The 20,875-nt window shown below is 38.3% G+C and overlaps 1 protein-coding gene across 1 annotated transcript; it reads left to right on the forward strand.

Moving 5' to 3' along the window:
- Positions 1 to 2,044: 2,044 nt before the first annotated feature.
- On the forward strand, positions 2,045 to 19,525 carry LOC137402233 (uncharacterized). The gene is made up of 4 exons (XM_068088731.1): positions 2,045 to 4,559; positions 4,728 to 4,846; positions 18,340 to 18,476; positions 19,243 to 19,525. Exons 1-4 carry the CDS (start codon positions 2,045 to 2,047, stop codon positions 19,523 to 19,525), a joined length of 3,054 nt encoding a protein of 1,017 aa, XP_067944832.1.
- Positions 19,526 to 20,875: the final 1,350 nt, after the last annotated feature.

Consider the following 20,875-nt stretch of genomic DNA (forward strand, 5'->3'; position numbering starts at 1 on the left):
TTTTTGTGTGTGTAGACTACGGCCCGGTCTCGGCTTCGGCAATACCCCCCCCCCCCCCCCCCCCCCCCCCCCGCTAAAGGACACCTGGGGGTGAAAGAAGAGAGTCATGACATACAGCTTGCGCTTGTAGCGGGCATTGTTACATAGTTGTGGTTTGCCTTTGGAATGTATTCGTTACTGGCAGTAAGCCTTACTCTTATGTCATTGGCTGTGCCCTTTTTGTCTATCTTGTGTTGTTTGAGATTATGGTATGAGTAGGCACTCACTTCTCACTTGCAGTGGTACAATAAAGTCATATAGTGTACAGCACATTTCAGCACAAGCTATTTCGGCATTATGACAGTGAAGCTTTCAGATTTAGTACAGCGTTATGAAGATAAAACTAGTGGGGACTTTGGAGAGTGGTGCGACAAACTCGAGTTGATAGCAAAGCTCCAAAAAGTAGAGGATTTGGTATCATTCTTGCCGTTATTTCTTTCCGGGCCAGCATTTGCTGTCTATAAACAGCTAGATTGTTATATCTGATATCAGCCATGTACAAATAGACGTAAAGAAAATTACAAGTTATATCATCATATGGCTCACTAGACAAACTTCTAGAGTTACGACACCCATAAATCTCATCCTTGAGATTAGTACCATCACATGACGACCCATCCATTCCACTGTCTGAACATTGAGAACATTACATTTGAAAATTCAAGACTATGGCAAAAAAGCCAGTAATTAAAATCCTGAAAACGGCATCACACCCCAAATCAACGACAACACCCAGACGATAACAACTTTCGTCATGCGGTACGAAGATCCGCATCTGGTACCAATCTACACCAGACAGGGATTAAAACTAGAAGATTAAATATTATGAAACCCCGCTGACGTAAATACAACAGGGCGTAGCCAGGAACCCCAAAAACTACAATACCCAAAAATTGGAGATCTAAAAGATATAGCTTACTCTTGGACACCCAGGCTAACCCCTAAACGATATATAAGGATGTATATTCACCTTCATACTTCACTCTTCAATACAAGCTTCTTCACAGCGGTCAGACGTGTCAGCAGAAGAAATGGAAGAGTCAACTTTAGGAGAACAAAAGGGGGTGACTATATTCTAAGTCTCTAGAAATTTACTTGTATTAGTTTTATAAGTTTAGTCTAGGGTGCAACTTACACTATTATATATCTTTCTTGTTCTTAAATAAACATAAGGTATTGCGAAACCCTCTTCGCATACCTTAGTGATTCCCATCTCAGAGCATAGTCTTAGATTCTCACATCTAGGAAGGTCTTTTATAAGATCCTGAATACTTAATCAACAAAACATTGGTTAACAGTCATTATAGTCAGGATTAGGCCTATCTGAGTTTATTATAATAATTTAGCAGTGCATCTGCTCGTGACAATAAACCTGAGCTTACTCCCTAACCGTTGTAAGATTACTTGGTAAGATAATCCAATACTATCAATAATCATCACAACAAGATGACAGTACTAAAGGCAATTATACGAAGCTAAAAGAAGAGCTACTCCAAGCATTCAGTGATAATAGTTTTAGTGCATACGAACAGTTACGAACACGGACATTGGTCGATGGGGAAACTGTGGATGTGTACTTGGCCGATTTACGAAGGTTAGTGGCCTTAATTGGCCAGACAGAACCGGAACCGCTCTTAAAATGCGTTTTTGTTGCTGGGCTACCCGATGAGATCACTACCCAACTAAAATCTGTATCATCTGTGGAGAAGCTAAGCTTGACGGCTCTGGTTAGCCGAGCGAGAATGATGATGTCCAGCAGAGCAACAGATGCTGGTTCTTGTGCTATTGGTTATACAAAGAAGGACAGTACTTGCTACGGATGTTCTAAGGTTGGGTATACCTATCGCCAGGGTGGTGCGAGCAACCGCAACAATGCAAGGCGGCAAGTTCAATGTTACAGATGCCAGCAATTTGGTCACATCAGCCGACACTGTAAACAAGAACAGGGAAACGATAAAGGGGGAGTATTGTTGCTGGATGCTCCCCCTGCCCTAAAGTAAGCAGAATGTTACCATTCAAATCTGTTAAAATTCAAGGACATGACAATGTGGCATTAGTTGATAGCGGATGTGAACAGTCTGTTATACGCCAAGATTTGATTCGCCGACTAGGGTTACAATTGCAAGGGCCACCTCAGCTAGTGACTATGCTAAACGGACATGTTGGTAAATGTGCAGGAGAAGCATTATTACAAATGACAGCCGAGGGTCAAACAATTGAGCTAAAGTGTCTCGTGGCGCCGTATTTGGTGTGTGGCTGTTCCATGATTCTCGGTATGGATGCCATTATAAGACTTGGTGGCATGGTGGTCTCCCAAAGCTGTGATGTGAGTTTTATGGCATCTACCAGAGTGATCAATGTTGGAGTAGTTAAAAATCAACAAAAGTTACTTATGAACGAAAAGGTAACAGTAGTAATCGACGACAAAGACTTTAACGCTGTCTTCGATGGCTCAAAGTGGACAGTAAGCTGGAAGTGGTTAGCAAAAGAGCCTGTGTTGCGAAACAATTGTGCCGAGTATCGCGTCGCTGAAGACAAACGGAAGGCGTACGAGCTGGAAGTAGAACAATGGATTAACAATGGATGGCTACAGCCTCACAATGAGAAATTACATGGAAAGGTAACAGGAGTCATACCGCTAATGGCTGCCGCCCAGCCAAACAAACCAACCAAAGTTCGCCCTGTGATGGACTATAGCAAGGAATTAAACAGTTACATTAGCAATCATCCAGGGTGTGGTGTGGCACTGTGCCAGGATAAACTAAGGAATTGGCGTAAACTTGGTGACAATGCATGTGTTTTGGATTTAAAGAAAGCTTACCTGCAGTTACATGTACATGGAGACCTTCATAGGTTTCAGGCTGTGAACTACAAGGGTAAGTTGTATGTCATGACTCGAATGGGGTTTGGGTTAAATGTGGCTCCAAAAATTATGTCAGTTATACTACAAAAAGTTTTAGCGTTAGACGAAATTGTGGCCAAAGGTACTGATCACTATGTCGACGACATTTTTGTCAATGAGGCTGTTGTGTCTGCAAAGCGAGTGCAGCACCATTTGTCAAGTTTTGGGTTAGTCACAAAGGAACCTGTACTATTGTCTGATGCACGGGTATTAGGGTTGAGGGTGACTACAAATGGTGCTAAAGTGAGATGGTCGAGAGATGGACCCTTGCCAGCGGTTGGCACTAAAGTTACAAAACGAGAGCTGTTTTCTGTTTGTGGCAAGCTAACCGGCCATTATCCAGTAGCGGGCTGGCTGCGCGTGTCATGCAGTTATAAGAAGCGTTTAGCAAATGTAGTTGAGCGGGATAGTGACATACCAAATGATGTGGTAGGGATGCTTCATGAGACATTGAAATACACAGAGGAACATGATCCCGTCGGAGGTGTATGGACGGTACCAAGCTGTGACCATGGAACAGTGTGGTGTGATGCTAGTAGCATTGCTGTTGGGGTTTGTATAGAAGTAGGTGATGTTGTGGTCGAGGATGCGTCTTGGTTAAGGAAAGAGGATGATGGAGCACACATAAATGTAGCAGAATTGGATGTTGTGGTAAAGGGATTAAATTTGGTCATGAAATGGAACCTGAAAAGATTAACTGTAGTAACCGATTCCAAGTCAGTTTATGCATGGGTGCAGTCTGTTATAACGGATAGTCATCGACCGAAGGTTAGCGGGTTGTGCGAAATGATAGTGAGGCGTAGGTTGGGGCTAATTGCACAGCTGATTGATGAGTATGAGGTGGAGTTAACTATCAAATTGGTTAACTCATCCAGCAACAAAGCTGACGTGTTAACCAGGGTGAGGCAGAAATGGTTAGTGAATACTACTAAAGTGGCCAATGTAGCAGTAGTGGATAATGTCGCTAGTTATGACGATGTGAGGAAAACCCATGACCTGCACCATTTTGGGATCGACAGAACCTTGTATATTGCTGAGCAAAGGTTAGGTAAACGGGTGAGCAGGAAGGCTGTAAAAAACATTGTTGAAAATTGCCCGGCATGTCAAAGGGTGGATCCTGCCCCCATGCAATGGACTAAGGGAAATTTGGAGGTAGAAGGAGTTTGGGAATGGCTTGCTACAGATATATGTCACTACAGGAATGTACCATACCTAACTATTATAGATTGTGGTCCAAGCAGATTTTCAATATGGGTAAGACTACAAAATGAGACAGCAGATGCAGTGTCACTACAGCTAGCTCGCGTGTTTAGAGAAAGAGGGCCTCCTGTCGAAGTGCTTTCAGACAACGGACCCTGTTTTCGTGGCAATCGTTTTGAGTCATTGTTGCAAACATGGGGAGTAGAACACATATATAGTTGTGCATATCGTGCATCTGGTAACGGAATAGTTGAGAGAATCCACAGGACAATCAAGCGTATGGCTGCACGCTCGGGTGGTAGTATCAGTGACATGGTATTCTACTACAACAATTCACCTAATGCTGAAGGAGTGGTGCCGGCAAAGAAGTTGTATGCGTATGTGCCTAGGCTGCATAGATTAGTTGGAGAGGGAGATGGTATGTGACGACAGCGAGACGTGACCTGTAACCCATTTAGAGTAGGTGATCAGGTATATGTCAAGCCAGCAAATGTAAAGTGCACATATGTATGGAAGTTAGGTACAGTGACTGCACTAGTATCAAACACTGCTGTGGAAGTTGACAAGATGACTCGTCATGTTGCAGATCTGCGTCACGCTTGCAGAGAAAGTGAGGGCGACGATAGCAGGGAAATTGAGATTATCCAGAATGATGAATGTATAGAAGCAGATTTGGCAAATGTTGAAAGGCATAGTGATTTGGCCGTAGGCAGTAATAGTCACCCGCCAGTATCGGTGGTAGATAACACAGTTACCAGTAGAAGTGAAACACGAGATCGTAGGCCGCCAAAGTGGCTAGCAGATTTTTACGTAGAATAAAAGGAAAAAAGGGTTTTGTGATCTATAGGATCAGGGGGAGCTGTGGTGAAAGAAGAGAGTCATGACATACAGCTTGCGCTTGTAGCGGGCATTGTTACATAGTTGTGGTTTGCCTTTGGAATGTATTCGTTACTGGCAGTAAGCCTTACTCTTATGTCATTGGCTGTGCCCTTTTTGTCTATCTTGTGTTGTTTGAGATTATGGTATGAGTAGGCACTCACTTCTCACTTGCAGTGGTACAATAAAGTCATATAGTGTACAGCACATTTCAGCACAGGTTGTAGCAAAGAAGAATTACCTCCGTGTTCGTATCACATATTGGTATTAACAATGCCTTGCTTTCCTGGATATCTGACTTTCTTAGCGATCGACATCTAATCCAATCTAAAATTTTCCCACTACATTCTTCTAGAAAGAAGGAAAGGTGTGGGAACTCTTTTATTACAAAAATTCTTTACTAAAAACCTCTCAGGTCTCGAGTTGTTCTCGGCCAAAAAGAATTAACAAACGCATTTGTCCGGATTGTTGGCACAAACGGACCTGCTTTTTGTCGAGTGTTGTGGTGCTTGATAGTTTTTTTGAAATCAGGGACCGTAAAGTTTCTTTCCACTGCTTTTAAATAAAATGCACACCTAATATCTTTTCGCCGTTTAGCTAAACTCTCGATCCCTGTATTTGCTCTTATTTCTGTAAAACTGACTTGCCCCTTTAGTTTAAAAATGAACCTTACAGCGGTGTTCTGTATTTTCTCAAATCTTTTGATATCTTTTTTCATAAACGGGTCCCATACCGTGCAACCGTACTCTAAAAGTGGCCTCACTAAAGAAAAATAAGCAATCTGCCGAGTTTTTGTGTCAGCATGCTTTAAAACTCTCCTTAGCATATGTAATGTCTTATTAGCTTTGCTTATTATTTTTACATAGTGAATTTCCCATTTCAGGTTATTTTGCAACTCAATGCCAAAATATGTTGAATTTGTTGAGATCAATATCAATTTGTTGAAATCGAGGGTCAGAGGTCTAACACAAAACTAGTCAGTTCAGGTGTGCCACAGGGCTCAGTTTTGGGCTCTTTGCTTTTTCTGATATATATCAATGATTTACCATCTTGTCTTCAATCACAGTGTCGTCTTTTTGCCGATGATGCAATACTGTATAACACGAGTGACAAATTAACGCTTTTCAAACAAGACCTTTCTGCATTAGAGGCTTGGGCTTCTAAGTGGCAAATGAAATTTAATGTTGACAAGTGCACATTCTTACAAATTGGTAAAAACATTAATAGCCACCCTGGATATACTTTCTGTGGACAAAATCTAAATAAGGTGTCTTCTTTTCCTTATCTCGGATTACAACTACAAGCAGATCTAAAATGGAATGAACACATAGTCAAAATAACAACTAAGTCTACGCAGAAGTTTGCAATGATCAGATGGGTGCTAAAATCTGCAGATACCCCTACAAAAAAGATTGTCTATTTTTCTTTAGTAAGGCCAACACTAGAATATGCCTCACAAATCTGGGATCCCTATCAAAATAAACATGTCAAACAGCTTGAAAAGTTGCAAAATAAAGCACTACGATTTATTTTTAACATTAAGGGCCAGATAAGTTTTACAAAATTACGAGAAGATACAAGTGTTGAGTCCTTACAGGAGAGAAGAAGAGAGGGTAGGCATAAACTGTTTGTAAGATGTGCTGCCGAGGGCATAGAACCACCATTCAAATGCGAAAGCATAGGATACAATACCGCCAAAGATCAAACACCTATACTCCATATATAAGAACTAATGTATTCTATCAGTCCTTTTGGCCCGTACACTAAGAGAGTTAAGATCCTGATAAGATGAGAAAAACACAAAATAATTTTAAAAAACAATCTTATTTTGAAACCACTTATTAGTGTAAACACACCGTGTTCCCACGCCCCTTACGCACCTGCTGTGCGGTCTAAGTGGGAAAATATAATAATAATAATTATCCACTGACTTATATACTGCTTAATACTGCATGATATCCGAAATGGTTTAAGGCTTTGAAAAGGACTCGATTCTATTTTTATTAAAAAAATTAGCAATTCAACTTCCAATCATACCTGCCAACTCTCACGCATTGGGCGTGAGACTCACGCAATAGCCCCATGTCTCACGCATCTCACACCCGTGTTACGCAATTGCCCCTGTTACCCAAGCAAACCTGTTTTTTGCCCAAATTTTCAAGTAGTAATCATATACTTACTACTAATAAACAACTATGTATAAACATATTTGTGTCATTCTCATCTATCAATAACCACCACGACTTGTAGTTTCTATATGGAGTTACCTATATTATTTTTCGCTGTGGTGTTTTTATATGCTATAAAAATTTACTCCACTTATCAAATCCTAGCGTTTGTGTTGCCCCCAAAATAGGCTCTCACTCCTTTCCCACTCCAGGGTTGGCAGGTCTGCTCCCAATTCTTTTGCAAGACCTGGTAAGAATCTATTAATTTCAATTCAATAAACAAAACACTAAAATTCAATTCTTATGCTATCTTAACTCCCAATAAATCAATTCAGTTTTTTAAATAAGATGAATACTCTATCAATTCTCCACTTGTTCACTAGCTAGCCAGTTCAGCCTTTGATCTGAATAGAAGTTGCTCACCTACACAAATGTTGTTGGGTAACACCTATGCAAAACGGCCTTACAAGTGAAATAACCGTTTAGTGTTGCAGTTTTATTCTATTATATATCATAGGGCAGTTTCTCAATGCGCTTGGTGGTTACATTCACAAAATATAAGTTTTATTTAAGTTGCTGGGGTCGATCTACGGGGCACATGATCATGCCCCCATGACTATATTACTCTTTTCGCTAGGGTACTGGTTGCAGGCGGAGTGAATTGAATCTCCTTAATTTCAGCCGACTTGAGCATCTCTCTCTTGTATTTACTCCAACACTCTCTACAGAAGCCTGTATAAAATCTTCAGTGCTGACAATCAAATTGCTTTCTACAGCTTCTCTAGAGTGTATATTTAACAGCACCAAAGCATGACATTTCTCATTTATAGAAACTAGCTACCAGATTTGTATCATCAATAATAATTGAATGATATCACATCAAATTAGTCGACACATGATTACACATAGCTTAAAGTTATGGCAGCAAAATTAACAACTACGAAAATAAAAATTTCTGCTAGCTGACATACAAACAGCCAAAACTATGGTGCCGTACAGTGCCTTGCGTTGCGCGTTCACAACTCGAGTTGTACAACTCGAGTTGCACAACTCGAGTTGTGAACACGCAACGCGACTTTTCAAAAGTGAGGTGCAATATATTGGTATTACGGTAGGATAACCGTACATCTGGTTATATTAACAATGATACATCAATAGGCACCCGTTAGCTAATAGAAATTAAACTATGTATGTATGTACTGTAAAACTAGAACTAAATGGCGAATTATAGTGTGCCGAGTTTGCAACTCGAGTTGTACAACTCGAGTTACACAACTCGAGTCGTACAACTCGAGTTGCAATCTCCAGTTGTGTAAATATAACTCGAGTTGTACAACTCGAGTTGCACAACTCGAGTTCATCAAAACCCAAGCCGAGTTCTTTCAACAACAACTCGAGTTCAACAACTCGGCTTGAGAACATCTCATCCCAACGTTTCATTTTTTCTAGCTTTATGGAATTTATTTTGGTGCATCATTAAACGCCATTGAAATAATTTCTATGTTCATTTTCGGTGTTCATTCAGTTTCTTGTCAGGTTCTAGAGATAACTTTCATTTGAAAAAGAAGTGGCCCAGCTCCCACATAAATTATTTTTTAGTTTGCTTTTTACATTCTACAATTGTTTTTGGTCTCGTTATATTTATAGAAATAAATATGCACAAATATCGCCAATATATCTAATTTAATTGTGTCTATATATTTAAATTATTATTATTAAATTTCTATAAATGAGACACCCCAATTACTCACTTTGCTTTCTTTATGAACCTGTGTTAGTTTTGCGGAACACAACTCGAGTTCATCAAAAACCCAGGCCGAGTTGTACAACATGGCAACTCAAGTTGTACAACTCGAGTTGTGAACGCGCAACGCGAGGCACTGTAAGGCGCCATACAAAATAGAATAATGCAGCTGAAATTACCATTATGTGTAGCTACCAGATTTGTATTCTCACTAATAATTGAGTGATATCACATCAGATTAGTCGACACATGACTACACATAGCCTAAAGTTACGACAGCAAAAGTAGCAACTGCTAAAACAATAATTTCTGCTAGCTGACATATACAAACAGCCAAAACAGAATAATGCAGGTGAAATTACCATTATGTGTAGCAGGCAACTCATGATATTTAAGTAGTTCAACCTCTAAGCCAATATCTCACACAGAAAGAGCAATGGCTCTCTTCTTTAGTTTGTAGACGAGGCCTGATCTGCGCTTCTCTGGCTGTTTGATGACAACAGGTGCCACTGGCTGAGCAGAATGTGACATCTATTTCTTGAGTTGTAAAAGCAAATACAAGTTAGTAAAAGCTAGTAGTGGGTGAAAGAAAACGGAAATGTCCTAATGCATTGGTAATAATTTGACACGCTATTCTTTTATATAATAATGACACCATTATTATTACATTTTACCATGTCCACTATCTGATGCCAGGCTAATAGTGGTAGGTTAGCAAATGGTAGGCAACTCTCACCACTTCTCATTGTTTATAAGCTGATTTTTAATACAATTTTCTATTGGCAATGTGCCTGGCTATTAGCAAGTGGTAGGCAACTCTCATCACTTCTCATTGTTTATAAGCTGATTTTTAATACAATTTTCTATTGCAATGTACCTGGCTATTAGCAAGTGGTAGGCAACTCTCATCACTTTTCATTGTTTAGTAGCTGATTTTTACCCGGGCATAATACCCGGGCAACGCTGGGAGACACAGCTAGTATTATAATAATTGTTTGTTTATTAACCGCCACTAGTAGCAAATGTCAAACGACAAATGAATATTGTGAATAACAAATAAAATAGATAATGATTACAATGAATCATTTTGGTAATGCACAGTTGGAAAAGGTTTGAGATGCACCAAAACATGAAAAGCTTAGAGTAGAGCAATAATAATTAAAAATATTGCTTTCTCATTCATTTACTACATTTAGACTCCTTCATTCATCTCATATTTAATATAACACAATAATTACCTAAATAAATAAACTATTTACCACTGCATGCACCGCTACTTCTGAAAAAAGCGACATCGTCGCGCTAGCCCTATCAGTAGTGCCCGTCAAATTTATAATATGATTATAATAATATTGTAAAAAAGAATGGATTTTGTTAGTAAGTTGATAAATATATTTATTAAATTTTGAATAAAATAGTGAACCCACCATACTAGTGGAACTACTTATCCAGTGAGAGAAAATCTTGCCAACAAACCTCAAAACTGAGAACAATCAGACCAGTGAACTAGGTTCAACTTACCACTGAGTCTTGAGTGATAAATTTAGACAACTGCGTAGGACGAGGCCTGATATATGCATGAGATGTAGTTACATTTGTTTGCTTGACGATCAAAAAAGCATAGCTAAACTTGTTCCTAGTGCACAGGCAAACCATAGAACTATACTCTATCGTTGTGTGGTATATAAAAAATACTGCATATTATCGAAAAAAAAACATGCTGTCATATCGAGGTTTATGAAAATGTTAAACATGTGCGGCTGGCATTACTACTCTGCACTTACTAATAACTGACTGGTTAAATAGGTTGTCACTGTCCATGATGAATTTTCCATCAATGTAGTAATAAATTACTAATTATGGAGGTACTGAGATAGTAATAACAAAGAGATTCATTGACTCGAGTCTTTTTGCTTGTTGAAAAATAGAGAATCGAGGCGATTCGTCTATGATGACAATAAAGAAATAATTCAATTATTACTGGTAGGATGCGCCGAGGCATTTCAATTCTACAGTAAGCAAAAATACCAGAAAATCGGTTCAATTCATTTGTAAATTGAGCATGCTTGAGCAAACGTGTGAACTCGAGTGCTCATCTATGCCTGATCCTGCATAATTCCCTACCTTATACACTCACCATAACTGCTGTGACCACCTGCAACTGCCTTGACCTCAGACGCCAACATAGCCCGAGTCTCATAAATCTCATCATACACCATACCCTTTTTTTCGAGCTACACCATAACTACCAATGAGCACACGTACCAACTCGCTTTGTGATGTTTGTTACCTGACTCAATAGGCTGTGCCTCTGACTTGTCTATCCCCAGGCTACTGCCAAAAATATTCTCCTCTTTAGTGCCAGCACCATCGCCAATATAACACTCTCTTCTCCGTCATCCTGATCAGACTCAAACTTGCTCTCTCATAACGCACTTACAACACAGTTTATAATTTTAGCTGCTGCAACCCAGTTATGCCCAAAAAGTTTGTTTTTTATCCTTTCACCACATAAACCTCATCCTCCGTAGTCTCCTGTATTTACTTTCCAATGGAACTTCTACTATTCCAACTATATTCAACTCACTACCATCAACATTTTCTCAAGCTGTTGATGGCTTCTTTAACTGCAACTTCAACCTATTGGCAGTTGTTTCAATCTGCGCTCTCTACATCGACCTTTGCAACTTTCAAAATTTCTCTACCACTATGTTCAATAACTTTTAATAACAGCATTAACTTAGTTCTACCCCTCATATTAGGTTGTGTATCTCTCATATTAGGTTGTCTATTACCACTTTCACCTTTATATCCTCTCCTCTTGACTACACTCTGGATACACAAATTCATCTCCTCAACAAGTCTCTCCTACAAACAATCACTGTGTTCACCGGACACCAGCTTTGGATAACCGAACTTCATCATGTCACAACACAATCTATTTTACAATACCAACTCTATTCACTCTACATCTCTCCTTTTGTTTTTAATAGTCACCTTCTGCTTCACGAATAATAAATTCAAACAACTCACTGGTATCTTTCCAACACGGACACTTCACAGTGTCAGCACCTCACAGCTTCAACAACTCACCTCCCCAACACTTCAGCTGCTTCACATGTCACCTCACTTTCATGCCTGTTAAAGGGTAGTGTCAATTATTAAATTTAACAAGCCAATAATACTACCACTCTTTTGTTTACGATCACAGGAAAAAACTCAACACTTTGTCAGCTGCCCCACATTGTATTAATGTAGGTCATCAGTTGTAGTAAAGAAGAATGGCTTCAGTAATTCATTCCATTTGCTTATATACCACCTATATTATATACCACCTGCTTATATACCCAGTTTTGCGACTTATGGTTTCAGCATGGATACACGTGTTTGACCAGTAACATAATGCTAGCATTTACTAGGCATCTCTGGCTTTGCGATGATATTTTGTGCAGTGAAAAGTTATGAAACTACGATGAGCCTGAAAGCGCAGTGACTTCGTATTTTGGTGAAAACGTTATACATGTATCTGTCAAACCTTTTCGCTACATACCAAGTGCTGTCCAGTTTGCTGTTTTGTTACTTGGAAGTTTTCAGTCGATTCACAATCATTGCTTGATTAATTTCAATTTTCCATTAAAAACATTTCAATTTTGGTCTTTGGCAGTAAAGTCCACAAGTTACTTGTATTCCATTGATTTTCTTATTGAACCTCAACAGTTAATCTCTTAGTGATTAAATTAAATTAGTTTGGCCCCACGTAACGAATTATTCCTTCAATTTGACCGAAATCAAGAAATGAACGAATAATTTGGCTGAAATTCACAGAATTATCTGAGCTGAGCACCGAAGTCATCGACGAATTGCTCTCAATTGGCTAAACAATTTTTATTTTAGCGAGCACGATTCTAGCAGCTTTCGCAGTTGGTATAGTCCAAGACACGTACCGCGACACACAATAAAAGTACGAGTACAATTCAACATAATACACGCGATGAAACTGCTCAAGTTGCGCTATTGTTGGTTAGCGAGCACGATTCTAGCAGCTTTTAAAATTTACATCGTCTGAAGCACATAAAAGAACACGCAAGAAAAATATTACGGCAAATCGCCATAGTAAATACGATGCAACTGACTTGATTGCACTAAAGATGGCAACTCTTTCTACCACGGAACTTTTGCTGCTAAAAGGAAAATTGTTATTATTAACCCCTTTACGGTTTGAACGACACATAATTCCCCGTGCGTATCGTTAATGCGTTGTCAGGGCGACACATGTGTCAATTCCTGTAGAACGTCTACCGCGTTGGTTTATATTGATTCATAAAGCATATATAAGCCGTTTATAATAGAGATCGTTGTTGTTATAGTGATCTACAGAAAGCTTTGAGTTATACTCGCTGTAATTTATTGTGAATCATCTTCAAAAGTTTGTGTTATTATTACCATTGTAAACAATAACGAGAGATCATTTGCGTAGTTGATGTTTTTTTATTGAGGTAGGACTTCCTTCACTTACCTCGATGTTTTTACGACTAGTTGCATTGGAACCACGTTTGTCTCCACGTTGAAATTATTTTTACTGTTACTAAAGTTATTACGGCAACAAGTAGAAGATGTTTTATTGCTGCTGAAGATTATACAGAGGATTCAAGCAGTTCAATTTTGCAACAATCGTTTTTTCCAAAATGCGGTATTCTGCTTCTATTGCAGCACTCAGATACTCTACCAAGGCATTCTTAACAGTTCGAACACAGCGTGTTGTTTATCTTCTATGTTTATTGACAGTAAATCTAAAAAAAATTATTGAAATACCTGCAGCCAAAGTAGTGCAAATAGGTATTGAAAATTGCATATTTTCGCAAATAAATTAGCATTTTGGGTACTGTTTTAGAAAAAAAAACCCGAAAGGGTTAAAAAAAAAGAAACGATCTGTAACTATAATGTGCGAACGATAAAAATAATCAACAATAGCGCAATCTAAGAAGTTGCATCGTGTGTACTATGTTGAATTGCACTTGTGCTTTTATTGTGTATCGTCATACGTGTCTTGGACTATACTAATTGCAAAAGCTGCTAGAATTATGCATGCTAATAACTCGTTTAGCCAATTAAATGCGTTTCGTCGACGAATTCGGTGTACATGCACAGCTCAGACAATTCTGTTCACTTCGTGATTTCGGTCAGATTGAACAAATAATTCGTTACGTGTGACCGTACCTTAATAAAACTATTGTAAAGGTGTTTAATTGTGAAGTAATTAGCAAGTAATGGCTAGATAAGTGAAAAGTAAATTGTGACCTAAATCTATTGGGACCTAAATCAGATAAGAATGACATAGCCTTGTAGTTAGGTGAAAGTGTTTGCATACTTGCAATTTGTCGCAAGTTCAAATCCAGTACGACGAGGAGTTGAAGGTATTGTACCTTTACATGCTGCGCAGTGGTTTTCAGCAAATTAGCCAGAGAAGAGAAATTGTATAAATCGAATCGCCAGATGGAGACATAGAATCGATCATGGATACCGAACGTCAGAAACGGTCCTTTTATGCTTCTGTTGTCATTATACTTTTATTTACAATACACATTCACAAGGTTTTACAAACCTTAACACACTTTTTACATAGTAATATATTTTTAATAAGTATTTTTAAGTAATATATTATTTAAATGTTACTTTAGGACTTGCCACCTATTTTTCGAAAAGTGTTGGCATCAATAACAAAGTCCAGGAAAGTAATCACCTCATCATCCTCGTGGGTGCAGACCATAATTAAATTTAAGTGAAAGAAAATCCAAAGAATAGAAAAAAAACAAGATAAGCAGGATAACTTTTGTACTTGTTTATGGCCCTTGATGAATCTGCCTCCACAGCAAGAGAGCTATGCTCTCTACCTCAATATTTCTACCAGTTGATATCGATTGCTTGCAATTGACCTTCGATGATAGTATAGCCTGTGTCCTTCTTTACAATTTGTTGGCATTTTTAATTTTTATTTCATTCTAAATCTGAAGACATATTTTTATTTTATATCTATATTTAACATTGTTGCATAAAAGCTCATTGCACTCACTGATATGTTGGCTACAGTTTGCAGCCAAAACTAGCTTTTTATGTGCAATAGAAGAGGAGTTACGAGCGTTGATCAATTGCATGATCAGATTACCGCAATGATGCTATCAAATAATGTGCTGTAAATTTGCAAATTTATTTGTTATATAATAATAATCTACCAAATGCTACAAAATTATATTCATGAACAAGTCACACAAACAAATCATACTTTATTACACGTAAAAGCGTAAAGGTTTTTAAAACAAAAATATTTGCATCGTTTGCTCGAATAGCTGCGTTCTGATTGTTATTTTCGATGGAACGAACATCTTCTAGTTGTCTAATACCTTCCACAATATTTTCTGGTCCCGACTCTTTTTTTACACTGCTGAGCTAGTCGATATTAGTGTTAGGTACCTTATTATACCTGCTAGGTACCTTATTCTACCTGCTAGGCACCTTATTATACCTGCTAGGTACCTTATTATACCTGCTAGGTACCTTATTAGTGATATTAGTGTCCAAACAATTGTTAGGTACCTTATTATACCTGCTAGGTACCTTATTCTACCTGCTAGGTACCTTATTATACCTGCTAGGTACCTTATTCTACCTGTTAGGTACCTTATTATACCTGCTAGGTACCTTATTAGTGATATTAGTGTCCAAACAATTGTTAGGTACCTTATTATACCTGCTAGGTACCTTATTATACCTGCTAGGTACCTTATTAGTGATATTAGTGTCCAAACAATTGTTAGGTACCTTATTATACCTGCTAGGTACCTTATTATACCTGCTAGGTACCTTATTATACCTGCTAGGTACCTTATTAGTGATATTAGTGTCCAAACAATTGTTAGGTACCTTATTATACCTGCTAGGTACCTTATTAGTGATATTAGTGTCCAAACAATTGTTAGGTACCTTATTATACCTGCTAGGTACCTTATTATACCTGCTAGGTACCTTATTATACCTGCTAGGTACCTTATTAGTGATATTAGTGTCCAAACAATTGTTAGGTACCTTATTATACCTGCTAGGTACCTTATTAGTGATATTAGTGTCCAAACAATTGTTAGGTACCTTATTATACCTGCTAGGTACCTTATTAGTGATATTAGTGTCCAAACAATTGTTAGGTACCTTATTATACCTGTTAGGTACCTTATTAGTGATATTAGTGTCCAAACAATTGTTAGGTACCTTATTATACCTGCTAGGTACCTTATTAGTGATATTAGTGTCCAAACAATTTTTCATCTGAGCAAAACTTTTCCGCCCTGCATTTAGCACAAATGCCTAAAAGTTTGCTCGCTAAACGTAACCTTTGGTCCAAAACTTGTAAACTGTTTCTTGTACATGTACATCGAAATATTAGGACCGCATTAAAAAAGGAACTACTATTAGTCTGAAACAGTTAATAATTATTTCTATGGTGTTGCTTTCAAAGTTTTAACGAAAAAAGCTAAAAGCTTTTGAGTTGGACAGCGAGAGAATTGATTGTTCCGTGCATGATCAGCAGCTTGCAAGTTGCTGTCTGTTTCTTTGATGGCTTCCCCAGTACAAATTATTATGCCTATTAATTACCTTATTAAGCCTGTTAGGTACCTTATTATGCCTGCTAGGTACCTTATTATGCCTGTTAGGTACCTTATTATACCTGCTAGGTACTTTATTATGCCTGTTAGGTACCTTATTATACCTGCTAGGTACTTTATTATGCCTGCTAGGTACTTTATTATGCCTGCTAGGTACTTTATTATGCCTGTTAGGTACCTTATTATACCTGTTAGGTACCTTATTATGCCTGTTAGGTACTTTATTATGCCTGTTAGGTACCTTATTATGCCTGTTAGGTACCTTATTATACCTGCTAGGTACTTTATTATGCCTGTTAGGTACTTTATTATGCCTGCTAAGTACCTTATTAGGCATGTTATGTATCTTATTAGGCCTGTTAGGTACCTTATTACACCTGTTAGGTACCTTATTATACCTGCTAGGTACTTTATTATGCCTATTAGGTACCTTATTATGCCTGTTAAGTACCTTATTATGCTTGTTTGATACCTTATTATACCTTTTATGTACCTTATTATATCTGCTAGGTACCTTATTACACCTGTTAGGTACCTTATTCGGCCTGCTAGGTATCTTATTATACCTGTTAGGTACCTTATTATACGTGCTAGGTACCTTATTCTACCTGTTAGGCACCTTATTATGCCTGCTAGGTACCTTATTATACCTATCAGGTACTTTATATGCCTGTTAGGTACCTTATTATGCTTGTTAGGTACCTTATTATGCCTGCTAGGTGCTTTATTATGCCTGTTATTACCTATTCGGTAATGGCCTTGTAATGCACTTTGGTTTCATGGTTGATATTGTTTTGCATAGTCACCATGTATTTACCCTTCTATATCCTTGATGGTACCAGTTGGTATTTCCTGGCCATCTGTATGCACAGTATGGCCTTTCTTGAGGATTAGCCTTCTACATTTTCAATACTAAAGGTCATTCCCATGTCTTTGCTGTAGACTTACATAAGGTGTATTAGTGGAAGGTGTATTAGTGGAAGGTGTATTAGTGGAAGGCGTATTAGTGGAAGGCGTATTAGTGGAAGGCGTATTAGTGGAAGGCGTATTGGTGGAAGGCGTATTAGTGGAAGGCGTATTAGTGGAAGGTATATTAGTGGAAGGCGTATTAGCGGAAGGCGTATTAGTGGAAGGCGTATTAGTGGAAGGCGTATTAGTGGAAGGCGTATTAGTGGAAGGTATATTAGTGGAAGGTATATTAGTGGAAGGTATATTAGTGGAAGGTGTATTAGTGGAAGGTGTATTAGTGGAAGGTGTTTTAGGTTATCTTATATTTTGGTTGTTTTGTTCAACTTTGTCTCATTTCCATTATCCACGCATAGCTTCTTGTACACTAGGGCTTATCAGTTTGCCCAACCACCTTTTCAATGGTGTCTATAGAGGCTCCCTACTTTGGATTCAAATTAATATGGTGTAAGTTTGCTGAGCTGGCTACAAAGTATGATGAAGCAGTATTTGCCTTGTTTGACACCCATTTGTTATGGTGCAAGTGCTACTCCGAGATAATTGGTCTATTTACAGGTGCTTTTAGTACTTGCAGGTTGAAGTTTTACTCACAGGTTGTCTAGATAACATATTCTCTATGACTTCTGCGGTAAATAGGTGCTGCTTTTACTGTGAGATATGTTTTACAGTGCATAAAATTAGCTCAAAACCTTTGTGCTTAACGCAATGGTTTAATTTTATGACAAATCAGAAATATTTGTTAACATTTTCTCTAGAAATCTTAATGCGTTCTGTTCTCTCTTGATGCAGGGTTTGCTCTCAGTAGACACACTAGACATGTCTGCCCTCTCCTACAGTCATGTGAGTGCCTGGCTCAAGTATGTTTACACTGGTGATGAGTCAGCCCTTCTCCAAATACCTACTGACAATGTCATGCAAATATCCCAGTATGTGTGTCTATTCTCAATTTCCTTCAGCCTTTATATATCTTTGCTTATCACCTTCATGTTGTGTACAACTCTGATAAATATTGATTTGTAGTCCTTATATCTTGATTTAGGGACTATGATGTTACTATGTACTAGTATGCTGGCAATATGCGCCATGAGAGATTATCGTATGTAATTAGCGTGCGCACAACTATTTAGGTATGTTACAAGGTGGTCCAGTGGTGCAGTTGGTAGTGCGCCTGGCTTCTAATCTGGATGTCTGGGTTCAATTCCTGTGTAATCCGTTTTTTCTCAATCTTTAAGCGTGGCTTCCGACAAACGGACACGGCTCTTATTATAGTAAAGATTTCAACCCACCGCATTGGCTAAGTAGCATATGAAATGAGCTTTTGTATGTCTTTTAATGTTCACTTTATGCTCGACTGTCGGCTAATTTGTGTACTGTTAAAATAATTTGTATCTCACAAGTTTCGTAACGTCGGGTTGTACAATTATTATTGTCTCTCCTGTGCGCTATCTGTGAGACCATCCTAGTGTTTATCAAAGTAGAACTTGCTGATTGTTAGTACGGAAGCTCGAACCCGCAAACTATGGACTTATACACATATCGACAAGGCTATGTGTATAAGTCTATAGTTTATGGGTTTGTTGTTACAAAAAAGTCATGTTACAACCATGAATTTTTTGTCATTTGCTGTCACACTCATAAGATACCTGTCATTTGCTGTCACAGCCATGAATTACTTCTCATTTGCTATTACAGCCATAACAACAACCTGTCATCTGCAGTCACAGCCCCTTATTACCTGTCATTTGCTGTCACAGCCCCTTATTACCTGTCATTTGCTGTCACAGCCCCTTATTACCTGTCTTTTGCTGTCACAGCCCCTTATTACCTGTCATTTGCTGTCACAGCCCCTTATTACCTGTCTTTTGCTGTCACAGCCCCTTATTACCTGTCTTTTGCTGTCACAGCCCTTTATTACCTGTCATTTGCTGTCACAGCCCCTTATTACCTGTCTTTTGCTGTCACGATCATGAATTAACAGTTTAAATGCTTCAACTCAATGTTGCAGTCATCTTTAGGGTATTTATGGTACCATAAATTTGATTTGAAAATTTTGTTACATTTTATAGGTATATTCTTAAGTTTGCCTCAGGAAAGATCAACTTAAAAAATGATGGGTAAGTTTAACTCTGCAGGCGGTATTAAGGTTTTATGAATATAATATGGGACATTTTTTAAATAAAGCATCTGCCATGGTCAGAGTGGCTGTGCATCGCGTTTGATTAGTTTTTCAAATGGTAAAAAAGCAGCCTCTATGAAACAATCACTATGTTTCCATGACTCGCGTGATACGTTTTGGGGCTGTGCGCAGCTTGACCCCCAGTAGGTAAAGTATTAGCCTAATTAATGACTCTATAAATAGCTACACAGTCTTGTCACCTTAGCAGCAATCGTTTGGAACATTGGTACTTTGAAACTGCTCAAATCAAATAAAAATGACTGAAGCGTGCAAATGTTTAGAATGGAATATCCAGCGATATCTTAATGCGCATGATTCGCGTGTACCGTTTTCATCATTCGCTAGCATGATGGATTCGATAAAGATTTGTGCATCGCAAAACTCACTTAGCTTATGGATTTATGCCGTTTCCATGATGCGGTTAACTTGCGGATTGGCTCAAATTTGTGCATTTTTTAAATAAAACATCTGCATTGGTCAGAAGCCATGTAATCTTTTTTGTACAGAATGGCTGTGCATTGCGTTTGGTTAGTTTTTCAATAGGCAAATAAGTAGCCTCTATGAAACTGCGTAGTCCTTTCTTTGTTCTTGTGTCCATGGAGAAGTACAAGGTGTAATCTTTACTATTTCTAGGTAGCCTCGGCACCTCGGAAGCGGCAGAAAAAAGCTGCTGTCAGCGGAGGGCCTGGTGTTAAAAGGAGGCCTGGCAGGCCAAGAGGTAGTAGATCTTCTGCAACACCCAAGGATGAAACCTATGCCATAAATAACGAATCTACTACTATAGTATTTCCTCGTACCCATATGGTAGTATTTCTATACTGCTACTAGAGTACTTTCTCTTACTCTGATGGTAGTATTTCTAATCTACTACTAGAGTACTTCCTCGTACCCATATGGTAGTATTTCTAAACTACTACTAGAGTACTTCCTCTTATTCTGATGGTAGTATTTCTGTACTACTACTTTAGTACTTCCTCTTATTCTGATGGTAGTATTTATATACTACTACTACTAGAGTACTTCCTCTTATTCTGATGGTAGTATTTATATACTACTACTAGAGTACTTCCTCTTATTCTGATGGTAGTATTTCTATACTACTACTAGAGTACTTCTTCTTATTCTGATGGTAGTATTTATATACTACTA

The sequence above is a fragment of the Watersipora subatra genome, chromosome 8 (genome assembly GCF_963576615.1).
Source record: "Watersipora subatra chromosome 8, tzWatSuba1.1, whole genome shotgun sequence".
NCBI classification, from domain to species: domain Eukaryota; kingdom Metazoa; phylum Bryozoa; class Gymnolaemata; order Cheilostomatida; family Watersiporidae; genus Watersipora; species Watersipora subatra.